The 23,527-nt window shown below is 47.1% G+C and overlaps 1 protein-coding gene across 1 annotated transcript in view; it reads right to left on the reverse strand.

Moving 5' to 3' along the window:
• The window catches only part of rgma (repulsive guidance molecule BMP co-receptor a), a 48,016-nt gene extending 26,118 nt beyond the window's left edge, over positions 1–21,898 (reverse strand). The window contains exons 1-2 of the mRNA XM_038813512.1: positions 21,477–21,898; positions 4,498–4,631 (exon numbers count right to left, since the gene is read on the reverse strand). Coding sequence (XP_038669440.1) covers positions 4,498–4,631; positions 21,477–21,490 — 148 coding nt within the window. The 5' untranslated portion in view covers positions 21,491–21,898. The remainder of the gene's footprint in view (positions 1–4,497; positions 4,632–21,476) is intronic.
• Between the last annotated feature and the right edge of the window lie 1,629 nt (positions 21,899–23,527).

Here is a 23,527-nt window from a genome sequence, read left to right on the forward strand (position 1 = left end):
AGACAGCCCCAGGCATTGTTTAGGTGAGTCCTGCCATCCACATGACATATTTTTCCAGGTGAGATTCACAGCGACATGTATTCCCGCCTTGCGGAATCAGGTGTGGGAGGTCGGGCCAACATCCACATCCCATTAGCGCAATGCAAATCAGTTTCACGGCGGCTGCCAGCAGGTTTCCCGATCCTCCGTGGCGGGCACCAGCGGAAGATCCAGCGGGAAATTCATTCCGGCGTAAAACCAATTTTTTGGGCCTCCTGCCAAATTCTCCCCCCACCTCCCATTGAACCCACCTGTGGGGGCTTGGCAGAATTCCAGACGTGGTTATTTCATAGAATCTATGTTATTTCCTAGAATCTACAGTGCAAAAGGAGGCCAATCGGCCCATCAAGTCTGCACTAGCCCTTGGAGAGAGCACCCTACTCAAGCCCACATCTCCACCCTATCCCAGTAACCCCACCTAACCTTTTTGGACACCAAGGGCAGTTTGTCATGGCCAATCCACCTAACCTGAACATCTTTGGACTGTGGGAGGAAACCGGAGCATCCGGGGGAAACCCACGCAGACACAGGGACAGCATGAAGACTACCGCACAGACAGTAACCCAAACCGGGAATCGAACCTGGGACTCTGGAGCTGTGAAGCAACAATGCTAACCACAGCACTACCGTGCCACCCTAAAGGTGGATTGTTCCTAATCCAGGCTGTAAGTGGCAGGTTGGGAGTTAAGGAGCTTCCTCGAATGCAAACCAAAATGGGATGGAGATAATCTGGCTGTTTTTATCCACTTGCAGGAGCGGATTGTCAAATATAAATCGGCAGAAACAGCTGGGCTACGCGAATGGTGCCTGACATGAAATGATGGAAACTAACAAACAGAAAAAAAAATTATAAATGAGAAATTGAAAGGGTCATCATTTAAAGTATTTTTTTTTAAAAGGTGTCGCCTTCTCCAATTTTTCTCACTTCTCCCTCAAGGGGACAACACTCATTGGGGTGGCGTTCAATGGGTACGTTACAGTGCCTCGTCCAAAAGGCTAATGGGGATTGTTTATTTGACCATCCAGGGTATCACAGCCAAGTCAAAGCTGCCCTCCCCCGAACTCCCAGGCACACAGGCATTCCCACTGTAGTTGGGGTATATAAGCAGCAGGAGGGAACCCTTGCCGACCTTTCCCTCCTCTCCAGCTTAGGTCATTCGCAGCCTCACCATCAAAGCTGAAATCGGCTGACCCAGCACAATAAAGGGGTCGAACCCGGGGTTATCCTGTTCTATAATCGCTCTGTGCCACAGTGGGTGCTGAAGCCTCTACTGAAGCAATGGAGCAAACAGGACATGAACATCTGGTCAAACATTAACACATTTAGTTGTCCTTAACTACAGGAGAGAATCATGCTTGCTTAAATCTTCGACTGCAAAGTAGGACATTGATGCTACAATTACTTAATTATTAATGATAACAATGTCTCAATTATCTGAATTGACTTCGGGAAAGAAGATAATGATTGTGACTTAATTAAATCCACTGGCCACAAGATTGAAACCAACCAATACATTTTTAATCGAAATTCTCTTTTAAATGAAGTAAATAAAAGAAGGGCATGCTTCTGAAATTTGCATGAAACTTTTCACTTGATGCTGCTTTTTATTTATTTTCCCAATTAAGGGGCAAGTTAGCACGGTTTGGCTTTGTATATATTTTATACAGACCCACACAGTCACGGTGAGAATGTGGAAACTCCACACGGACAGTGACCCGGGGATGGGATCGAACCTGGGTCCTCGGCGACGTGAGGCAGCAGTGCTAACCACTGCGTCACTGTGCCGCCCTTTGATGCTGCCTTTTGAGGGTAAAAGTCTTGATCCCTGCCTATGGCGTTACGGTTTTAGAGAAAATCACTTTTCAGAAATAGACAACTGGGGTGAATTTACTTTGAGAGATCTTAGTTAATTGCTCCCCATTTCAAGCTGGGAGAGACAGACTTTTGGTCTCTTGGGGAATTCAGGGAGCAGCCGGGAAAATGGCCCGAGATCAGCTAGGATCGTATTGAATGGCGGAGCAGACTCAATAGGCTGTGCGGTCAACCCCGCTCCCATTTCCTACATTCTTCTTCCTCCCCTTGGCACAGACTCTATTGATGTCAATTGCCTTCTGATGCTTCGCCCGAGTAGGCGTTCCTCATGTACGTGAGCCGAGATGTTGCCTGGAAATTCAACAATAGGGGCTTCACAACTAAGCCAATCCCTGCACCTGATGCCTGAACTTCGGCTGCGGGAATCCTGGAATGCCATAAGGACCAGGGGCCCTGGCCGATTTACACCCCTCACCTCACTAGGGAGCCCGGGAACACCAAAGCCAATTGTTAGCTCTGCTAACACCAACACAACACAGGCCTTGACAGTCGACTGTGTTGCTCTGTATTACACAGGGCTGCATACTGAAGGGTAACACCACTGTGATGGGAGCCAGGACAGAACTGTGTTATTTTGAGGGCAGTCAGGACATGCAAACACCACTCAAGCAACACCGATATACTTCACCACAAATTATAGCGTTACGTTGTGCATTTAAAAATAACAAATGGAAAGAGCCTTCAAAGCAACAATCAGTTCTATTCTGAAGCAATTCTGACTGAATGAACACTTGTGAAATGCAAAGGAATATATTACTATGGATTGAATAAAAATCTCACATTTATTCAAGAAAGGGGGGGTTGTGACTTTAAATAAATGGCTAATCTCAATATCAGTGAATACAATTCAAAATTACCCTTTTCAAAATAAATATTTATAACAATATGCAAATCAGTTGCTACTTTCTCCTTACAATGAAAGAATGGGCAATCTGTGGGCCATTCAATTTACACTACAAAGCCTTCAATGAAGCCACTTAGATTTTCCCACAATGGAAACTCAAAGGAACTTCAAGAAGAGAGAAGGGTTGAGAGAACAGATTTGAAAAGTGGCATATTCATGAATTCGAAACGCAAGGCAAGGCTCTGAATGGACACAATACACAGCGAGATATGCACAGACCAAAATCATTGATTTCTCCCAGTCCTCACCAAAACCGAATTACCATCCGCATTTCCTGGCCCAGCTCAGTGTGGATATGGAAAAAGGCTGAATCTGCTTCAGTAAAATTTCCCCCTGACTGCTGACTGTTCAGAAAAAAAAAATATTGGGGGGGGGGGGGGGGGGGGGGAATTTAAAAAACTGAACACTGGGGAATTGTAAAACGCCCCATCAAAAACACTTGCGGATACAATCTGGGTGGATGGTGCCTACTGCAAGTGACAGATACAAGTGCAGTCTGATATTTTTAGTGTTGCATTTCTTTCTACACTGACCCTGGAAGTTGCACTGAAAAGAAAACAGAAACTACTTTAGGATCTCCTGGGTGGGAGACAGCTTGCTGCAGTCTATGTTCGGTTTTCTCGCAGATTTAGTTTGCCATTTGATTTTTTTTCGCTATTGAAGATAGAGACCAATTCTAACTTGGTCCATCTAATGAGCAATTGGCCGGATTCGTGCTGATGTTAGCCCTCTGGGTGTTTCAATCAGATTATAAAGGACGGTGGGATTTCTGATGTGTTTCCACCATCCCAGTTTGGTCATTTCCCCACTCCCCAAATCTTTGCACTCAGCAACAGGGCTCTAGCCCTTAAACTGAACCCAACAAGTCCAGTGCGGTCATAAAACTGTCCCGGGAGGTTTTCTGGTGGCTCGAGTACAAATTCAAAGCTTTTGAGGGGGGGATAAAACCCGTTTGTTCTAAAATTGTGCCTATAAATCACATCACACAGCAGGACCCTGGAGGAATTGGGATTTTAGAAAGACTTTCAGGGAAGTTTCTAGTTGCAATTCGCTCCCCATCCCCCAACAAAACAGCTTTTCTTTTTTTTGTTATTGTTGGGGTCTTTTGTAAAAAAAGACCCTCTCACTCACACACACACACGCTGAGCAACAAGAAAGTATTTAAAAGTCAAACTTTCCTCCCGGGAGGAAAAACGCAGATTTTTCTGCTGAAGCATCGCCAACTTTATGACGCCTAAAACAAAACTACTGTCGGGATTAGATTGTATTCCCTCGGTTAACCCGATTAACTCGCCTCAATCGAGCGAAGAAAAAAAGTTTAAAACTCCTTCCCCTCCCTTCTTCAGATCAACTTCTTCCTTTGAAAGGAATCAACAACTTTAAGCAACTTTGAAAAACTTCCCTGCGAACTTTCCCTTGGATATCTGAGTCTCTTTTCTGCTGCTCAAGTTTAAACAGCCTTCTTTTTACTTTAAAAAAAAACTTCTCCAAGTTACTTCTTGTGGCCAAAAGCAATCAAAGCACTTTTTCAGAGGACAGACTGTCTGAAAAGGTTGTTCTGTTGGAACTGAATTCATTCTGAGCTCAGCCCACGCAAGAGGCAAACTTTTAGAGAGAGAGAGAGAGAAATAGTCTGAGATTTGCCAAGCTCTCTTTGTGCGTCGGAATGTCTTAGTTTTACCTGCTGGGAGGCACAGGGCAACGATCAGGATCCGAAGGACTCGATGCCCTAATGGGTCGCCCCTTCTCCCCATTCCCATCCATCCAGCCCGGACTGGGATCCCGCAGAACTCCAACTCTCCAACTCTGCTCGCCCTGAGTGAGAGAGAGGCAGAAAAATAAAGAAATCAGAAGCACACACGCCAGCCAGAGAGAAAGAGAGCGCCGAGAGCTCCACAACCCCATCAATCAACCATGTCCAGGAACAACCCTCCTCCCTTTCCTCTGGGCGAATAGGACTGAAGCACTGAGGCTGCCTGACTCCGCCTGGAGTCAGCTCGCAGCCAGCATGCAGAGAGAGAGAGAGTAAAATAGCCAGAGAGAGAGAGAGAAATATCCAGAGAGAGAGAGAGAGAGAAAAATAGCCAGAGAGAGAGAGAGAGAGCCAGAGCCAGAGAGAGAGAAATAGCCAGCCAGAGAGAGAGAGAAAGAGCCAGAGCCAGAGAGAGAGAGAGAAATAGCCAGCCAGAGAGAGAGAAAGAGCCAGAGAGAGAGAATGAGCCAGAGAGAGAGAGAACGAGCCAGAGCCAGAGAGAGAGAGAGAAAGAAATAGCCAGCCAGAGAGAGAGAAAGAGCCAGAGAGAGAGAGAAAGAGCCAGAGTCAGAGAGAGAGAAAGAGCCAGCCAGAGAGAGAGAAAAGGCCAGAGCCAGAGAGAGAGAGAGAGAGAGAGAGCCAAGAGAGAGAAAAAAAAGCCAGCCAGAGAGAGAAAGAGCCAGAGCCAGAGAGAGAGAAATAGCCAGCCAGAGAGAAAGAGCCAGGGAGTGAGAAAGGGCCAGAGAGAGAGACAGCCAGAGAGAGAGAGTCAGAGCCAGAGAGAGAGAGAGAACGAACCAGAGAGAGAGAAAGAGCCAGAGCCAGAGAGAGAGAAATAGCCAGCCAGAGAGAGAGAAAGAACCAGAGAGAGAGAGAGAAAGAAATAGCCAGCCAGAGAGAGAGAAAGAGCCAGAGAGATAGAATGAGCCAGAGAGAGAGAGAAAGAGCCAGAGCCAGAGAGAGAGAAATAGCCAGCCAGAGAGAAAGAGCCAGAGCCAGAGAGCGAGAAAGAGCCAGGGAGTGAGAAAGAGCCAGAGAGTGAGAAAGAGCCAGAGAGTGAGAAAGAGCCAGAGAGAGAGACAGCCAGAGAGTGAGAAAGAGCCAGAGAGAGAGACAGCCAGAGAGTGAGAAAGAGCCAGAGAGTGAGAAAGAGCCAGAGAGAGAGACAGCCAGAGAGAGAGAAATAGCCAGCCAGAGAGAAAGAGCCAGGGAGTGAGAAAGAGCCAGAGAGAGAGACAGCCAGAGAGAGAGAGAGAGCCAGAGAGAGAGAGAGAAAGAACCAGAGAGAGAGAGAGAGAAATAGCCAGCCAGAGAGAGAGAAAGAGACAGACAGAGAGAGAGAAAAAGAACCAGGGCAGCACGGTGGCACAGTGGTTAGCACAACCGCCTCACGGCGCTGAGGTCCCAGGTTCGATCCCGGCTCTGGGTCACTGTCCGTGTGGAGTTTGCACATTCTCCCTATGTCTGCGTGGGTTTCGCCCCCACAACCCAAAAAATGTGCAGAGTAGGTGGATTGGCCACGCTAAATTGCCCCTTAATTGGAAAAAATAATTGGGTAATCTAAATTTTAAAAAAAGAACCAGAGAGAGAGAGAAAGAAATAGCCAGCCAGAGAGAGAGAAAGAGCCAGAGAGAGAGAATGAGCCAGAGAGAGAGAAAGAGCCAGAGAGAGAGAGAATGAGCCAGAGAGAGAGAGAAAGAGCCAGAGCCAGAGAGAGGGAAATAGCCAGCCAGAGAGAGAGAAATAGCCAGCCAGAGAGAGAGAAAGAGCCAGAGAGAGAGAATGAGCCAGAGAGAGAGAAAGAGCCAGAGAGAGAGAATGAGCCAGAGAGAGAGAGAAAGAGCCAGAGCCAGAGAGAGAGAAATAGCCAGCCAGAGAGAGAGAAATAGCCAGCCAGAGAGAAAGAGCCAGGGAGTGAGAAAGAGCCAGAGAGAGAGAATGAAATAGCCAGCCAGAGAGAGAAAGAGCCAGAGAGAGAGAGAGAAAGAGCCAGATTGAGAGAGAAATAAATAGAGAGAGATAAATAGTGGGAGAGAAATATGCAGAGAGAGAGATAGAGAAATAGGCAGAGAGAGAGAGAGAGAGAGAGAGAAATATCCAGAGAGAGAGAGAGAGAGAGAAAAATATACAGAGAGAGAGAGAAATAGTGAGAGAGAGAGAGTAAAATATCCAGAGAGAGAGAGAGAGAGAGAGTAAAATATCCAGAGAGAGAGAGAGAGAGTAAAATATCCAGAGAGAGAGAGACATGGGGCGGGATTCTCCCACACTCGGCGGGATGACCCGACACTGGGGCGAAGAACGGCGCGAACCAATCTGGCGTCGGGCAACCCGGAAGTTGTGGAATCCTCCGCACTTCCGGGAACTGGGCCAGCGCCGGAGGGGTTGGCGCCGTGCCGAATGGCCGCCATGGTTCATGCATGCGCAGACCGGCCGGCGTGTTCTTACGCATGCGTGGGGGGTTTCTTCTGTAGGGCTCCGCCATGGCCGGCACGGAGGGAAAGAGTGCCCCCACGGCACAGGCCCGCCCACAGATCAGTGGGCCCCGATCGTGGGCCAGGCACGGTGCCCCCCCCCCCGGGGCTGGATCCTCCCATGCCCCCCCCCAGGCTGGATCCTCCCGTGCCCCCTCCCCCCCCCCCCTGGCTGGATCCTCCCGTGCCCCCTCCCCCCCCTGGCTGGATCCTCCCGTGCCCCCCCCCCAGGCTGGATCCTCCCGTTCCCCCTCCCCCAGGCTGGATCCTCCCGTTTCCCCCTCCCCCAGGACTCCGGTAGATGGCATACCAGCCGGATCCCGCCGTGATGGACCATGTCCATTTCACGCCAGCGGAACCGGCCGAAAACGGGTGGCTGCTCGGCCCATCGAGGCCCGGAGAAATGGCGGGGCTGCCAAAGGCCCCCAACCGGCGCGGCGTATTCCCGCCCGAAAACCAGCGGTGTCGGAACGGCGGGGCGGGATTCACGCCGACCCCCCCCCCCCCCCCCCCCTCAGCAATTCTCCGACCCGGCGGGGGGTCGGAGAATCCAGCCCATAGTCAGAGAGAGAGAGAGAGGAATAGTAAGAGAGAGAGAGAAGCAATGAGAGAGAATCAGAAAGAGAGAAACAGCCAGAGAGAGAGAGAGAGAGAGAGAAAGAATCAGTCAGAGAGAGAGAATCAGAGAGAGAAATAGCCAACCAGCCAGAGAGCGAAAGAATCAACAGCTGGAGAGAGAGAGAAAAAATAGAGAGAGAGAGAAATAGCCAGGGAGAAATCAAAACAGTGAAAATTGCCAGTGACAGAGAGAGCAACTGACAGAGATTTAAAAAGAGCCAGATTATTTCCAGAGAATGCGAAGGGGAGAGAGAGAAAGAGAGAGAGAGAGATAGAGCGAGAGAATTATCTTGTGAAAGGTAGAAATTTAAAACTACAACAGGGAAAAACAGTCCTGAGAGAGAAAGACAGAAGGAAAAGACTTGGAGGGAGACAGGAAGAGAAAGCGAGAGGATCGGGAGGGAGAAACAGAACGAGAGAATGATAGATGCGTGGAGAAAGAATTGATGGGAGATTTCCCCATTGCATTCTGACCATAGTTCTGGCAAGAGCAGTATCATTTGATTTAGGAACATCTGCCGAGCAGTACTGCTCTCAGGAATGGAGAATCAATTTAATTCCCTTAGATTGTATTTTAAAGTCGTGTTTTTTTTTCTACTTTGGCCCTTTGACTTTTAAAAAATATATATATTTCATGGTGCCTGTTGAGGGGGTGACTAGGAGTCACGGCACTTAACATCACCTGAACCGGAGAGCCTGTTAGCTGTTAGGAAAATGAATTACCACTTGGGTATCCCAAAGCTCCCCGGGATCCTGGTTCCAGCAGCCATGGAGATCTCCACATCGGGGCTCTGAAGTTCCACTGTGTAATCACAGCAACATTAACAGGGTGTCTGCACTCATCCATCAGGGGACTGGTTTCAAGCAGGTTTGAAGCACACACACACACACACACAGAGTTGGCATTTGGGTCAACCACAGATCAGAAAGCGAACCTGCACCTTGCTCAACAGTACAATAGCCCACCCAGCCAGAAAACCACCAGACGCACCCATTAGTAGGGGACGGGCTCTGGGTTTGTGAGCATCACTGGGTCACAACTTTTCAAGTGAGTTTGAACTGTTTTTTGTTTGAACTCCAAGTTATAGTGATTATTGTTGTTTCCTCCAAAGGTTTTTTTCCAGCAAGCTCACATTCAGGGGCTGGTTTAGCTCACCAGGCTAAATCGCCGGCTTTTAAAGCAGACCAAGCAGGCCAGCAGCACAGTTCGATTCCTGTACCAGCCTCCCCGGACAGGCGCCGGAATGTGGCGACTAGGGGCTTTTCACAGTAACTTCATTGAAGCCTACTCGTGACAATAAGCGACTTTCATTTCATTTCTCTTGATGGATGCTTTAAATATATTTAATGCGTGCGGGGCAGCACGGTGGCGCAGTGGTTAGTACTGCTGCCTCACGGCGCCGAGGACCCGGGTTCGATCCTGGCCCAGGGTCACTGCACGTGTGGAGCTTGCACCTTCTCCCCGTGTTTGCGTGGGTCTCATCCCCACAACTCAGAGATGTGAGGGTAAGTGGATTGGCCACGCTAAATTGCCCCTTCATTGGAAAATATAAAATCGGGTACTTCTATACATTTAACAAAAATATACATAGTTAATGCGGTTCAAAACTAGATGTAAGAAAATTGGAGATGTGAGTTTAAATATATTGATCCAGCAAGTCAACAACCTGTATCATAAGTAATGTGAAGACAGACAGGTTACTCTCCAGCTTCAATTTTTTCAATGTTGTGGGGAGGGGGATTCCAATTTTTTTTGCCGCAAATTAAAAAAATAAATCCAAAATGGAGTTTTAAATACCCGGAATTGTCAAGCATGCTCAATGGGACAAATGGCCTACTTCTGCTTCAATGTCTATTGGGATGTCACTATTTACACACGGCCAAAACGGGCAAGTGGGACTAGCCTAGTGTTAGAAAGTGGGCGGCATGGACAAGCTGGGCCAAGGGGCCTGTTTCCATACTGTAAACATCTGTGACATCTATGAGTTCATTCAGTCCAGGATCTTTTCTTCTGCTGTGAAGGCACTGGCTCTGATAGGAATCAGTTCCATTGGATGCCACTGGCCCACAGAAACCAGGCCTCAGCGCCCAACTGCGAGTCGGGTGACAGTGGGATATTCCGCCACAGGAGCATCACTGCATAGCTTAATCTTCTCTCCCTGATGTCCAATCACTGGGTGTTATCAGAAGAGGAGAAACTGGTTAACTTTTATACCCCTTGGCCCAGGGATGTCCGGGCCAATTCTGCTCCCTCCCCCGCCTCCCGCCTCACCAGCCATCCTGATTGTAAGTAGCTCCAATTGAAAGGTTCACAGATACTTTCCTGCCTAATGCCGTGGCGGCTAGCGTTCACCGTGAAACTGTTTCGGATTGAACTGATAGGCATCTGGGCAGCAAGGGAGAAAATGCAAGAGGGAAGCAGGATAAGGGAACAACGTCGCCCACAGAGAGTTATCATCATCAATAAGATCTTCGCTCACTAGAAATACATGCATTTGTACAAATATAAATGACCTTAGCATCCCAAAGCACTTTGCATAGGATGGAATACTTTTGCAGGAGTTACTACGTTAATAGTAAAACAAAACCATACCAGCTGAGGTTATTCAGGAAGGCCCCACCTTCTCAACCTTGCCCATTGCCTGAGGTGTGGTGACCCTCAGGTTAAATCACCACCAATCAGCTCTCCCCCCTCAAAGTGGAAAGCAGCCCATGGTCATCTGGGACCATGGCGACTTTACCTCACTTCACTTTACTACTATAATTTAGCAAAAGGCAAAACCAATTTGTGCACAGCAATGTGTCAATGACCGGATAATCTGCTTTCGTGGCATTTTGTGAGGTATAAATACAAACCAGGACACCGGGGAGATCATTCCTGCGTTTCCTAGAATAGTGTCCTGGCATCCTTTGCACCAGCTGAGAGGCCAGATGGGGCCTGGGTTAAATTTCTCGTCCAAAAGACGGTACCTCCAACAGTGCAGCATTTCACCTCAGCACTGGAGCGTCTGCTTTCATTCTGTCCTCCAGTGGCTGCAGTGGGATTTGAACCCTCAACCTTCTGGAGCAAGAGGCGAGGGTGCTAGCCGTGGCTGTCAGCCAGTTAAAAAAGAATGTAGCTGTAGAAGAAGGCAGTCTAAATGAAATAAAGCTGTGGTCACCCAGCCAATTCTCATCCAAGAATACAGGGCAGACACCTGGGCTGGGGTAACAAAAGAGTGGTACAGTATTTTGGTCGTCTTACGTGAAGAACTGGTTTGAGGTTACAGGGCCAGCATCAGTGCAATCCTGGAATCTGTTAAAACCCAATTGTGAACGTGTGGGGTACAAATAAAGGTGGCACAGGATCAAGAGGAGATCAAAGGGCTGATGTTGGCACCAGGCCAGGCACCTGCTTGCACTGTGCCAATACTGGTATCATAATTCTATGAACCCATTCCTTCAGCAAATTGGATTTGCCTTTGTTTGGCTGTGATATGGAGGTGGGTGGGCTACACCGTCCCTCCTTTTTAGTTTGCGTTTGATATTCAATTTGCTGTGGCTGTTGTATCAATGCGAGGAGGCCAGACAAGCTGTGATTCCATCTGCACAGCGCACACAAACCTGCATAACAACTGGCACTTGTACAGCGCTTTTCACATTGTAAAACATTTCAGTGGGGTGTCACCTAATGCTGGGTGACATGAAGAGATTTTAAGGGGTGTCTGGAAGGAGGACAAGAGTTGGAGAGCTCAGGAAGGGGCATCTGGAGCTTCGGGCACAGATAGCTGATGACATGGCGTTCAATAACACAGGAAAGAAATTCAGAGATAGCAGAATTGATGGAGCACGGGGGTTCTCGGAATTTCAGGGCTGGAGGGGGTCATATAATAATCTTTATTATCGTCACAAGTAGGCTTGCATTAACACTGCAATGAAGTTACTGTGAAAATCCCCGAGTTGCCACTCTCCGGTGCCTTTTCGGGTACACAGAGGGAGAATTCAGAATGTCCAATTCACCTAATAAGCACATCTTTGGACTGTGGGAGGAAACCGGAGCACCCGGAGGAAACCAACGCAGACAAGGGGAGAACATGCAGACTCTGCACCAGACAGTGGCCCAAGCCAGGAATCGAACCTGGGACCCTGGAGCTGTGAAGCAATAGTGCTAACTACTGTGCGACCGATATATAAAACTGTTACAAACTGGATGGCTCACCAGTGTGAGATTCTCAGTAGCGAGCCAGAGGAATCACGTCACGTCCGTTATAATCATAGCCACAGTTCAATGTGTCAAAGCGCATCACCTCACCGACTGTCACAGGCCACTAAATGATAGCAATACATTCGATTCTCTTTTTATTAATCAAATTATAGCTCACCCGGTTGTGGGATTTGTAAGTGTTTTGTCTTAACGAGAACTGGATGCAGCTTTTGAGCCTGGGTTACACCTTCTGTCAAAAATATCAAAGCTCTCTACTAAAGCATACCGTTAAAAAGGCCCATACTTTCACGGTGAATACCAGGATTGGCCAATTTGCACTGCTACTCGTGATAATGCAAGTGAGACTCCCCTGAATTAGGTAAGCTTTCACTTATGTGGCACCTATCACATCCTGAAAATGTCTTAAAAGCTTCACAAACTACTTTTGGTGGCGGAATAGTGGTTAGCACTGCTGCCTCACGGCGCTGAGGCCCCGGGTTCGATCCTGGCCCCAGGTCATTGCCCGTGTGGAGTTTGCACAATCTCCCCGTGTCTGTGCGGGTCTCACCCCCACAACCCAAAAAGATGTTAAGGGCAGCACGGTAGCATGGTGGTTAGCATAAATACTTCACAGCTCCAGGGTCCCAGGTTCGGTTCCCGGCTGGGTCACTGTCTGTGCGGAGTCTGCACGTCCTCCCCGTGTGTGCGTGGGTTTCCTCCGGGTGCTCCGGTTTCCTCCCACAGTCCAAAGATGTGCGGGTTAGGTGGATTGGCCATGCTAAATTGCCCGTAGTGTCCTAAAAAGTAAGGTTAAGGGAGGAGGGGGGGGGGGGGTTGTTGGGTTACGGGTATAGGGTGGATACGTGGGTTTGAGTAGGGTGATCATTGCTCGGCACAACATCGAGGGCCGAAGGGCCTGTTCTGTGCTGTACTGTTCTATGTTCTATGTGCAGGGTAGGTGGATTGGCCAGGCTAAATTGCCCCTTAATTGGGGGGGGGGGGGAGAATTGGGTACTCTAAATTTTTATTTTTAAACTATTTTTGGAATGTAGTCAGTGATGTAAGTAAATGTGGCAACTGATTTGTACACAGCAAGATCACACATAGAGTAAACTGAATGAAAGGCCATACATAAACAGTATTGTTTATACTGGTGCAGGTTGCAGGAGGAATGTTGACCAAGGCATTGACTTTCTTCAAATATTTCCAAAAAGAATCTTTTAATTTTCCAGCAGGCTGAGCCTCAGTTTCATACCTCACCCAATCCGCAGCCTGCAGCAATTCAACGCTCCCCCGTAACATAAATTAGGCACTGTCAGCCTAACTTGCGTGTTCACGGTCTGTAAGACAATTGGTGTCTATCTCTACTGTGCCATCAAGGGCTGAGATGGAAATAAGGGAAGCAAATATGGTCACTCCTTTATTGAGGAATATTACAAGAGAAAGAAAGAAATGCTGGAGATAGAATCAGTGGGAAGAAAAGGCCAGAATCTGCAAATCGCCTCTACCCCCTCTTCATTTCCCACACTAGTGGTCTCTCCAGCTATACACCTCAGCATGCACTCTCATTCTCGCTTGCTCCTCTTGTCCTCCCTCCCAGTGTCTGCTGGTCCTGTTTGACCACTACTCTCTGTCCCTCCCTCCTCTCGGTAAACCTGTATCGCGTCAGTTCCCACCCTTCAGAAACACAAAGCCACATTGACACCATGACCAAGTCACAAAGCTGGCCAATCAAAACCCGTTCATTCACACAGAGTTGAAAATCAGCGTCAAAGTTTCAGTTCAATCAGAGCTGGGAGTACTGAGGATGAAGATAAGGTCAAAAAAAGGGAAGGCCTGATGGAGTGGAAGGCAGAGAAGATTAAATGATAACGGCAATTATTATTATTTTTTATTCACACATGCTGGACCAGCATTTATTGCCCATCCCTGAGGAGATTTAAGAGTCAACCACATCGCTGTGAATCTGCAGTCACATGTAGGCCAGGTAAGGACAACAGATTTCCTTCCCCAAAGGGCATTAGTGAGTGAAACAGATGGGTTGTTACAACAAGCGCCAAAGGTTTCATCGTCATCTTTAGACTTTTAATTCCAGATTTTTATTGAATTAAAATTTCACCATCTGCTGTTGTGGGATTCGAACCCAGGTCCCCAGAGCATTGCTCTATGTCTCTGGATTACTAGTCCAGTAACAATACCACTACGCCACTACCTCCCCTGCAATTATGATACAAGGCAAAAAGTGATGGGATGTTTATGATCTCCATCAGGAACACCACTGTGTGGTTGAGGTAAATGGCACAGATGTATTTAAGGCGGTGCTTGATAAGTGCATGACATAGAAGGGAATCGAAGGATACGTTGAGAAGAGTTAGATGAAGGAACAGAGTGGGAAGAGTAACATGCAGAGCATAAATACAAGCATGGACCAATTAGAGATGGCCAACCCATGAGCTGCCTGGACATTGCCCTCAGTTATACGGAGAAAGTCTAACAGCCAAAACTCAAGTCACAAACCCGAGGCTGGATTCTCCGCCCCACGTTTCTATTTCACCCGCCGGCGGGATGTTCCGTTACGCTGGCTGGTCAACGGGGTTTCCCACTGTGGGGCAGTCCCATCCCGTCGGGAAATGCTCAGGCTGCGGCAAAACGGAGCATCTCGCTGGCGGAGAATCCAGCCCCACAACTTTAAAACATCCTGTGCAGTCGATGAGTTGCCGCATGCCCAGTGCTTGCCCGTTGGCACCACTATTGGATATCACCAGGACAGAGCACCTGCTTCCTCGGCAACGAGCACTGTAACATACAGGCAGTAAAAAGGACACTGCATTTGCCCTTGGTGCCTCCATGCTACGGAAAGGGAAAGGGAAAAGCAATCAGCCAGTTTCTCGACTCATCACCAGTGACACCTCCTGGAAGTTGCGCGTGTGTGTGGTGTTTCAGACGGGGTTAGGGTCGGACTTGACTCCTATTCTGCAATTAAGCAGGTCAGCCAGTGTCTAGGTTAGCGTTAGGCAAACGTTAGGCCAGGAATTAGTCAATGCTTTCAGGAAAGAGAAATGGAGAAAAGTTGTGTGGGAGTGGGGAATGACATAAGAGATAGGAATTGAATCTGGGAACAAATCTCTTCCAGACAGCAGCTGTTGTTGGTTAATCGGTGATTCAACTCACCGTGAGTTGGTTAGACACACAGCAAATCCAGCACACTTTCTTGCTTCCTGTTCAGTTGGGAGATTTGGCAACCTTCAAAGAATTCCTCCTACTACATTGGTGTGACATCCTTTACACAAGTAATGTTAAGCTGCCCTCACATCAAGCATTCCCAAGCCAGGTACAGCATGCAGAGGGTAAAGCTCCTTCAACACCAGCTCAACGCCGAGTCTTAATCCCAACCCCAGAAAAGCAATTTCGGAGAATCCAAGGCAGGAGAGAAGTTGGGAGAGAAAAAAAATACACCCTGATCCTAATGTGTAAAGAGAGATATCAGGACATCCTACAGCACTTTATAGCCAATGAAATACTTTTGAAGTGAAATCATTGTAATGTAGGAGAGCTCCGGAGGAATACGGTGTAGAGAAGTCAGATCTTAGCAAGCATTTTGTTCTGTGGCTCACTGTGACATCAATGCACATTGCTGAAAGTTCCTCAGTTTCCCAGGATGTTCCACTGACTGCCTTTTACATAAACAATTTTTTTTTTGTTGAGAGGAAGTGAGTCTGGAGCTGGGCTCTCCAGATGTGAAATATGGCAAGCGCTTCAGTATTTTTTCTTTTGTGATCCTGAAGGACATATCCACCAGCGTTGGAAGGATGGGACCTAGACAGCCTCATCACCAACTGTGCACTTGTCCGTACTGAACGACATTTGAATGGGCGTCATGGCATGGTGGTTAACACTGCTGCCTCACAGCCCCAGGGGCCCGGGTTCAATTCCGGCCTCGCGTGTCTGTCTGTGTGGAGTTTGCACTTTCTCCCGGTGTCTGCGTGGGTTTCCTCCGGGTTCTCCGGTTTCCTCCCACAGTCCAAAGATGTGCAGGTTAGGTGGGTTGGCCATGCTAAATTGCCCCTTATTGTCCAAACAAAAAGGTTAGGTGGGTCTGGGTTTACGGACATAGGGTGGAGGTGTGGGTTTAAGTTGGGTGCTCTTTCCAAGTGCTGGTGCAAACTCGATGGGCCGAATGGCCTCCTTCTGCAGTGTAAATTCCATGATTCTATGTTGACATTCTTCAGCCCAACCACCATCGTCGATCCGATCCGCTCTTAACATCTGCAAACTTGGAATGCTTTTTGTCTCTATCCTTATGTTCAAACCATTTGTAGACACTCTAAACAGCAATGGCTTAGTTAATCAGATTTTGATTCCGCGTTCCTCACGTATTCCCCATGCACCTTCTTACAGAACTGGTTTTCTGTGACTATCGGGAATATCGATTATCATGTATTTAGGTTGGAGAGAGTTCCTCAGTGTCAATCGTCCGGAATTGACCTGATTAAATGTGGGTGGAATAAGCAACAATGACAGAAAAGGAAAAGGAGCATCTAGGAGAAAGGTACAAGGACATCCAATGGCTACAACCAAGCACTTCATTTCCTGACCCGTTCACTTCTTCCTTATATCAGGGAAGGTCCAATAATGGGAGAACTAGAATCTACATCAGTGGTCTAAAATATCAGCTTTGGATGGTCCAGAAAAGAGCGAGACCCTGAGGCCTGTTGCTGGCAGTGTGTCACTGTTGTACAGGGAGAAAGTATCCAGTGAAAACTGAAGAGGATGAATCCTCGCCAATATTCAGACAGGTAAAGATGTGGAGACTGGGGACAACAACGACAACTTGCATTGATATAGTGCCTTTAATGTAACAAAACATCCTCTAATTCAAGAAGTTGATACTGAACCACATAAGGAGATATTAGGACAGGTGACAAAAAGCTTGACCAAAGAATTTTCTGTTTTAAGAAGCATAGTGAAGGAGGGAGAGGAGAGGGGAGGGGAGAAGCTTGGGTCCAGAACTTAGGCAACCGAATGCACGTTTTTAAAAATAAATTTAGAGTACCCAATTCATTTTTCCAATTAAGGGGCAATTTAACGTGGCCAATCCACCTACCCTGCACATCTTTGGGTTGTGGGGGTGAAACCCACGCAGACACGGGGAGAATGTGCAAACTCCACACGGACAGTGACCCAGAGCCGGGATCGAACCCGGGACCTCGGCGCCGTGAGGCTGCAGTGCTACCACTGCGCCACCATGCTGCCCTACCTGAATGCACGTTTGCCAATTTTTAAACGATAATATTGAGGATGTCCAAGTGAGCAGAATAATAATAATAATCGCTTATTGCCACAAGTAGGCTTCAATGAAGTTACTATGAAAAACTCCTAGTCGCCACATTCCGCCGCCTGTTCGGGGAGGCCGGTACGGAAATTGAACCCGCGCTGCTGGCCTTGTTCTGCATTACAAGCCAACTGTTTAGCCCACTGTGCTAAACCAGCCCCTTATGAATTGGAGGAGCACGGAGATCTCGGAGGGTCGTAGGGCTAAAGGAGGTTATAGAGATAGAGACGATAACAACCACAGAGGGACTTAAAAGCAATGATCATTTTAAAATGAAGGCATTGCCAGATCAGGAGCCAATGCAGGTCATCCTCTGATAGGTGTACGGGACTCGGTGTAAGTCGGTTGTGAGATCATAAGTGACTTTAAAGTTTTACGTGGAGCCCAAGTCTCAGTCAGAAGATCGACCCGGCAGATGCTTCCAAGCTTAGACAGTGAACGGGGAGCATCCCCTGAGCGGCCTGCTGCCAAAATCACAAACGGCAGAACCACACTTGTGCCGCGTACAATTTGACGAAAGAAATTGAAGCAGTTCCATCCACTTTCATGTTTGGAAAATTCTAATTCAGCCATACGGAATTTGACAAGGAAAGTCACAACAGTCCCAATCTTGCCTCAGCTTTCATTCAATCTAAACACTGAAAGATTTTGTAAGCTCTCTGCAAAAATGTGAGGGAGGGACAAACTAGCCATTAACAAGCCCAAACCGTGCAGTTGTGTCCGCGACCGTCAGGGATTTCTCAACATGGTTGATTTCTGAGCCTTTGGGAATATTTAAGGGGATGTAGCTGCTGAATTGGACAGTCAGTTTGGAATTATTAAAAGACGTTCGGTTTCAGCTCCTCACAGCTTTTGCATTAGTATGAATTACAAGAGAAAAAAGCTACTTGTCTCGAAATTACCTGTATAGAATAGTTAATGTTTATGTTACACCTTTCAAGAAGGGAGATAGAATGCACCACATTACTATTTTTTAATTGCATGCTCACCTTTTGTTAACTCAATGCATTTAATAATTTAATCTACAATGAAGTTGCCTGCTTATCAAGAAAAACAGAGAAATCCTGTGCAGACATAGGATAATTCTGGTATTAAAAATTATTTGTGGACGCATTCATTTGTTATCCTTTCACTAGGAAAGTTTAGCTGAAATATGAAGGCTGGTGAAGGTGGGGGCTGGATTTCATGAATCTGGGTGATTAAACCCAGAGTAAAAAAATCCAGAGTATGAAGGAAGGAAAATACCCAGCAATGTAACTTGGTGGCATTCACTGTGCCATGCATACACTACATAATGCTCATTTGGAGGGCCAGTGCAGACATGGTGGGCTGAATGGCCTCTTCCTGATAGGATGGGCAACACGGTAGCATAGTGGGGCAGCATGGTAGCATAGCGAGTGCAGCACAGTGGCTAGCATAGTTGCTTCACAGCTCCAGGGTCCCAGGTTCAATTCCTGGCTGAGTCACTGTCTGTGTGGAGTCTGCACGTTCTCCCCATGTCTGTGTGGGTTTCCTCCGGGTGCTCCAGTTTCCTTCCCCAGTCCAAAGATGTGCGGGTTAGGTGGATTGGCCATGTTAAAATTGCCCTTAATGTCGAAAAAGGTTAAGCTGGTTTACAAGGATAGGGTAGATATATGGGCTTGAGTCGGGTGCTCTTTGTAAGGGCCTGTGCAGATTCGATGGGCCAAATGGCCTCCTTCTGCACTGTAAATTCTATGATTCTATAAAAAGGAGGAGGCCATTCAGCCCCTCGAGACTATTTGAGCATTCAAGGGGCTCACGGCTGATCAGTATCATAACTCCATCCACCTGACCTGGCTGCTATCAAAGCACTGATGTTGTGAACTGTCTCATGTAATGTTGCATTTGGATCACAACACAGCGGTTGATATGGACACTGAATTAAGCACATTGGGTGGTGTCATAGTTCATCTCTCCAGATTAACCAGCCAGAGAAGCCTGGTTCTGTCAGCTGCATGGAAATTTCTAAAATTCCACTTTCTAGAAAGAGTACAAATTCCTTTTACAACTTCATGAAATCCCAAGGCATCTTACTGCCATTGAGTACTTTGGGAATGTCGACACTGTCGAGGGGTATTTAGCGAATATAAGTAGAATTATACAGAATTCACAGCACAGGAACAGGTCACTGGGCTCATGCTCACACACCTCCTCCCACTCTACTCCACCTAACCCAGCTAAAATATCCTTTTATTCCTTGGACCCTCATATATTTACCACGCTACACCTTAAATGCATTAATGCTTTTCACATCCGTTCCTTCATGTGGTAGGAAGTGTGGTAAAGAAGATTATCTTAAATTCCTTATTGGCTTCGCTAGTGACTATCTTACACCCCTAACACCTAGTTCGAATGAGGAAAGTTTGGAATAATGTAAAGGTTGCTACCTCAATCGATCTGCACACCTATTAGGTCAATGCTAAACAATGGTCCAAGAACACTGGAGTGCAATATGCTCCTGCTAACCTGTAGAGACCTCATGCGGCTCCCTACATGTGTTCAATAAAATAAACCAACATTTGGTGCATTATATAGGGGATAAATAGTTATAATGAAATAATAATTGATTCATTATTTAAATTAGAATATAATTTTCAGATCAAATTTTCCTCCGACTGTATATTTTCCAGTTTGAAAAATGTGCTTAACATGTCAGCTAATTTATAGAAGTGTTTTAAAAGTAAGAAAAATGGACATGATGCATAACAGCCAAGCCAGGGTGACATCTGCAGCCCAGGAAAGCTCCAGGTTTGTCGATTACCGTATTACCCACCCACCTCCCGTACCCATCAGCTATTTTGATATTGCTGATTCCTCTCCTTCCAACTGTATTTTATTAATCGCCTAAAAACTGATGAATCGGCTCAAATCTTCTGGACGGGTGGTGCAGACAGACCTGAGTGAACCGTGCGGTACACATTTCCCTACGTCTCCTCCAGCAGCAGCGAGGGGCCCCGGGGAGGGGAGTGTGTTTGTGTGTGTGGGGGGGGGGGGGGGGGGGCGGTGCAATTAAAAGCACCCAGGGTTGGATTGGCAGAATAACTTTGAAAATGGTCTTGGGATTCAAATTCTCCCACGAGCTGATTCCCACCCACCCCCCAAAAAATGTCAGAAAGCAGATGATGAGCCATTTCCAACTGCGCAGGCTGCAGTGTGAGCAAGGTGGACCAACACAAGGTGGTCAGGCTGACAGCAAGAAATATCGGGGTGTTTTTTAAAATGTGTGGTGGGGGGGGGGGGTAACCAAATGTTTTGACCCCCCCCCCCCACACTCCCCTCTGCATCCCCATCCTCATTCTTGACCATCCCGTAAGGTGTCGCTGTTTGTCTCTGAGAGGGACAGGACCTGCTTTGGATACATTTTGCACTGACTGTATCCATCTGCCCCTCTCCCTGCACCTCTCGTCCTGAGGAATAGGGACGGTGAAAGAGGGAAAGGAAGAGATCTTCGGATCACTCCAGCAATTATAGCACTAAGGGCGGCAATCAAAACATAACCACCCCTTTAATATGCAACTCGCTAACCGCAAAATATTCCTCCCCAAACACAACACCAACTTGATCGCCTTATTCTTGACTGATGTTGATATCCACAGAGCCCGGGGCGGATTTACAAATGCCACCCCCCGCCAATCCACACAATAATCTAAAGTTTGGTGTGTGTGCAGGCTTCTGTGTTTCTTTTTTTTAAAATCACGTTTAAACGAGTGCACGACGAGCAAGAGAGGGGGGAAACAGCATTAAATCAATTGTAACATTCAGCCTGTCTGTTACAAATTGATAACCCACCAGAATATGCCCCCCCCCCCCCCCCCTCCCCACCCCAGTTCCAACAAGTCCCCAAATGAAACACATTTGTATCCGTTTGCTGACAGGATTTGCAAGACTCGCATTCATTCAAATCATTTCAAATTAGATCACATCCCCGATTCATAAAAGGCCACTTGGAAAATCCGAGTTACTGCAGGGGTTTGGAGTGAGGAAAACTGGAGATTAACAGAAAATGCAAAAGAGAGAGAAAACACACACAGACCCAGATTAAGCTCAAAACTGCGATCTTTAAAAAGCTTGGAGATAATTATCCACATACACTGATTGACAGATAATTCATGGGAAGATACCGAAATCTATCTGGTCTGGGACAGCAGACAGCGATCAGGCCGGTTCTGTTGTCAGTATTTACTCGCTACAACATTTCTGGAAATTAACGCGCGGTGCTCAATATTATTTTTCATGCTCCGGGTGATACTGAACTTGCAGCCCCGCTTGTCCCTGGTCTTACCTTGCCTGCTGCATGTAACTGTTGTCCGGGCTGGTGTGATGACAGCTCCTCCTGTTTCTCTCTCCTCTCCAAACCCCCCCTTAAGGCTGGGGAAAGGAAACTGGGTTTATGAGATTATTATTTTTTTTGATCGTTGCTCTCTTTCAAATGTTTCCCCCCTCTGTGTATGTGTGTGTTTAGCTTGTTCAGACGAAATCGTCCCTTTTCTGGCCAGAGGTGGCTTTGGGTTGTGTTGGGGAGGGATTTGCACACAGCCTGTGAGACAGGGACGGCAGTGCAATGAAGGAGTGCGATGGACAGACTTTCAACAACATCCACGTGTTAAGAGCTTTGTTAAAATGCAAAACGGGAGAGGGAGAAACTGCAACCCCCACTGGGGAATGTAACTCATTTGATCCAAGCACATTGTTTGTGTTTTGAATGGGAGAAAGGGACAGGAGGGGGAAATGAAAAAAAATAACAGCTTCACAAACACCAGAGGAGCATTTAATTCCGATACAGGCGTGGAATGATAGGAGGGCACACAACTGAAGGGGAATGGGCGGTATTCTCGCCTGCTTTCCCGCTTGGAGTTAAATTAGCCAATGTGAAACAAAAGTTCTCTCTTTAAAAAAGTTCGAGGAGGCCTTTACCGTGGAACAACACTCTACGTTTGCAATATGAAAATAATATAATCGATGTATTTATCAATGCTAACTTCAGAGTCAACAGATCACATCAGCTAATGAATTTTCCAAATGAGATCATTAATTGCTGCCATTAATTCGTGGACTGCTGTCTATGCTCAGCGGTTAGGACAAAATTGTGACATTTATTAATTGCATGTAATTCCTTATTCAATTAGTAAGTGTGTGCGCGGGGTAGGGTAGCAAACCACCGGGTTTCAGGAGCATAAAAATAAGAGTAGGCCATTCAGCCACTCGAGCCTGTTCCATTTTGAGGGGATCCAGCCTGCAAGAGAAAAAAAAATAAAGTCTTGCATTTATCTAGCGCCTGTCACAACCTGCAGGGAGTCCCAAGCGCCTTGCAGCCACCGTGTTTTTGAAATGTACTCAGTGATAGGTCTGGTGCCATTTCTGCTGTTAGCATGTTACATGCAAAATGCAGCAAATATCTCCACAATGTTGGGCACAGAAGTGTCCAAGATGCAGATAGTTGCCACTTGCATTTACAAACGAAAAGCTGTACCATGAGAAACAATGGAAACCCAGCTGTTCCTCAGTAGCTATTCATAACACCAAAACATTAAGGGTCAACGCTCTACATATGATTGTCCCTCCCTGCCACTGGCCAATCTTCCTCCATTAACAGTTCAGACTCAAACATGAAGAAGTGGCATTTGGAAAAAATGTTGAAGAGAATGTCTGGTACGCATGGAACCTGACCCCAGCAAAATCCGCACCTTCGGGTAAAAGGAAAGAACATAGGCAATAATAAATTGGCATTGCTAATAATGTTCTATTACCAGCGGTGGCACTTTATCAGACACCAGCCCATGCAATAAAGTGTCTTTTTACTCCCACAGCATTGCTCTGCCATTTATTGCCATCTGTGAATTTTCACTATCAATATTGGTCTTTTGTGATTTGAGAATATACTCCAATTGACTGAAAATCTAGTAGACTTGGAAACCCTGCAGAAAAAGGTCAGGTGTTTTTCGGGAGGTCATAAAATTCTGAAGTTAAACGCCAAAGTTGGCCAGCGCTAGGATCGTGATTGGCCTTCTATTATTGGCCTTCCCGTGCATGGGCTAAAGGAGGGAGGAGGGAAGGGGATTCTATCCCTGGTCACTATCTCATAGAACCCTTAGAATCCCTTACAGTGCAGAAGGAGGCCATTCAGCCCATCGAGTCCACACTGACCCTCTGAAAGAGCACCCCATCCAGACCAACTCCCCCGACCTATCCTCGCAACCCAGCCACCCCATCTAACCTTTGGACTCTAAGAGGCAATTTAGCTTGGCCAATCCACCTAACCTGCACATCTTTGGGCTGTGGGAGGAAACCGGAGCACTCAGAGGAACCCCACGCAGACACAGGGAGACAGTGCAA

Source organism: Scyliorhinus canicula, chromosome 12 (genome assembly GCF_902713615.1).
Source record: "Scyliorhinus canicula chromosome 12, sScyCan1.1, whole genome shotgun sequence".
Lineage (NCBI taxonomy): Eukaryota > Metazoa > Chordata > Chondrichthyes > Carcharhiniformes > Scyliorhinidae > Scyliorhinus > Scyliorhinus canicula.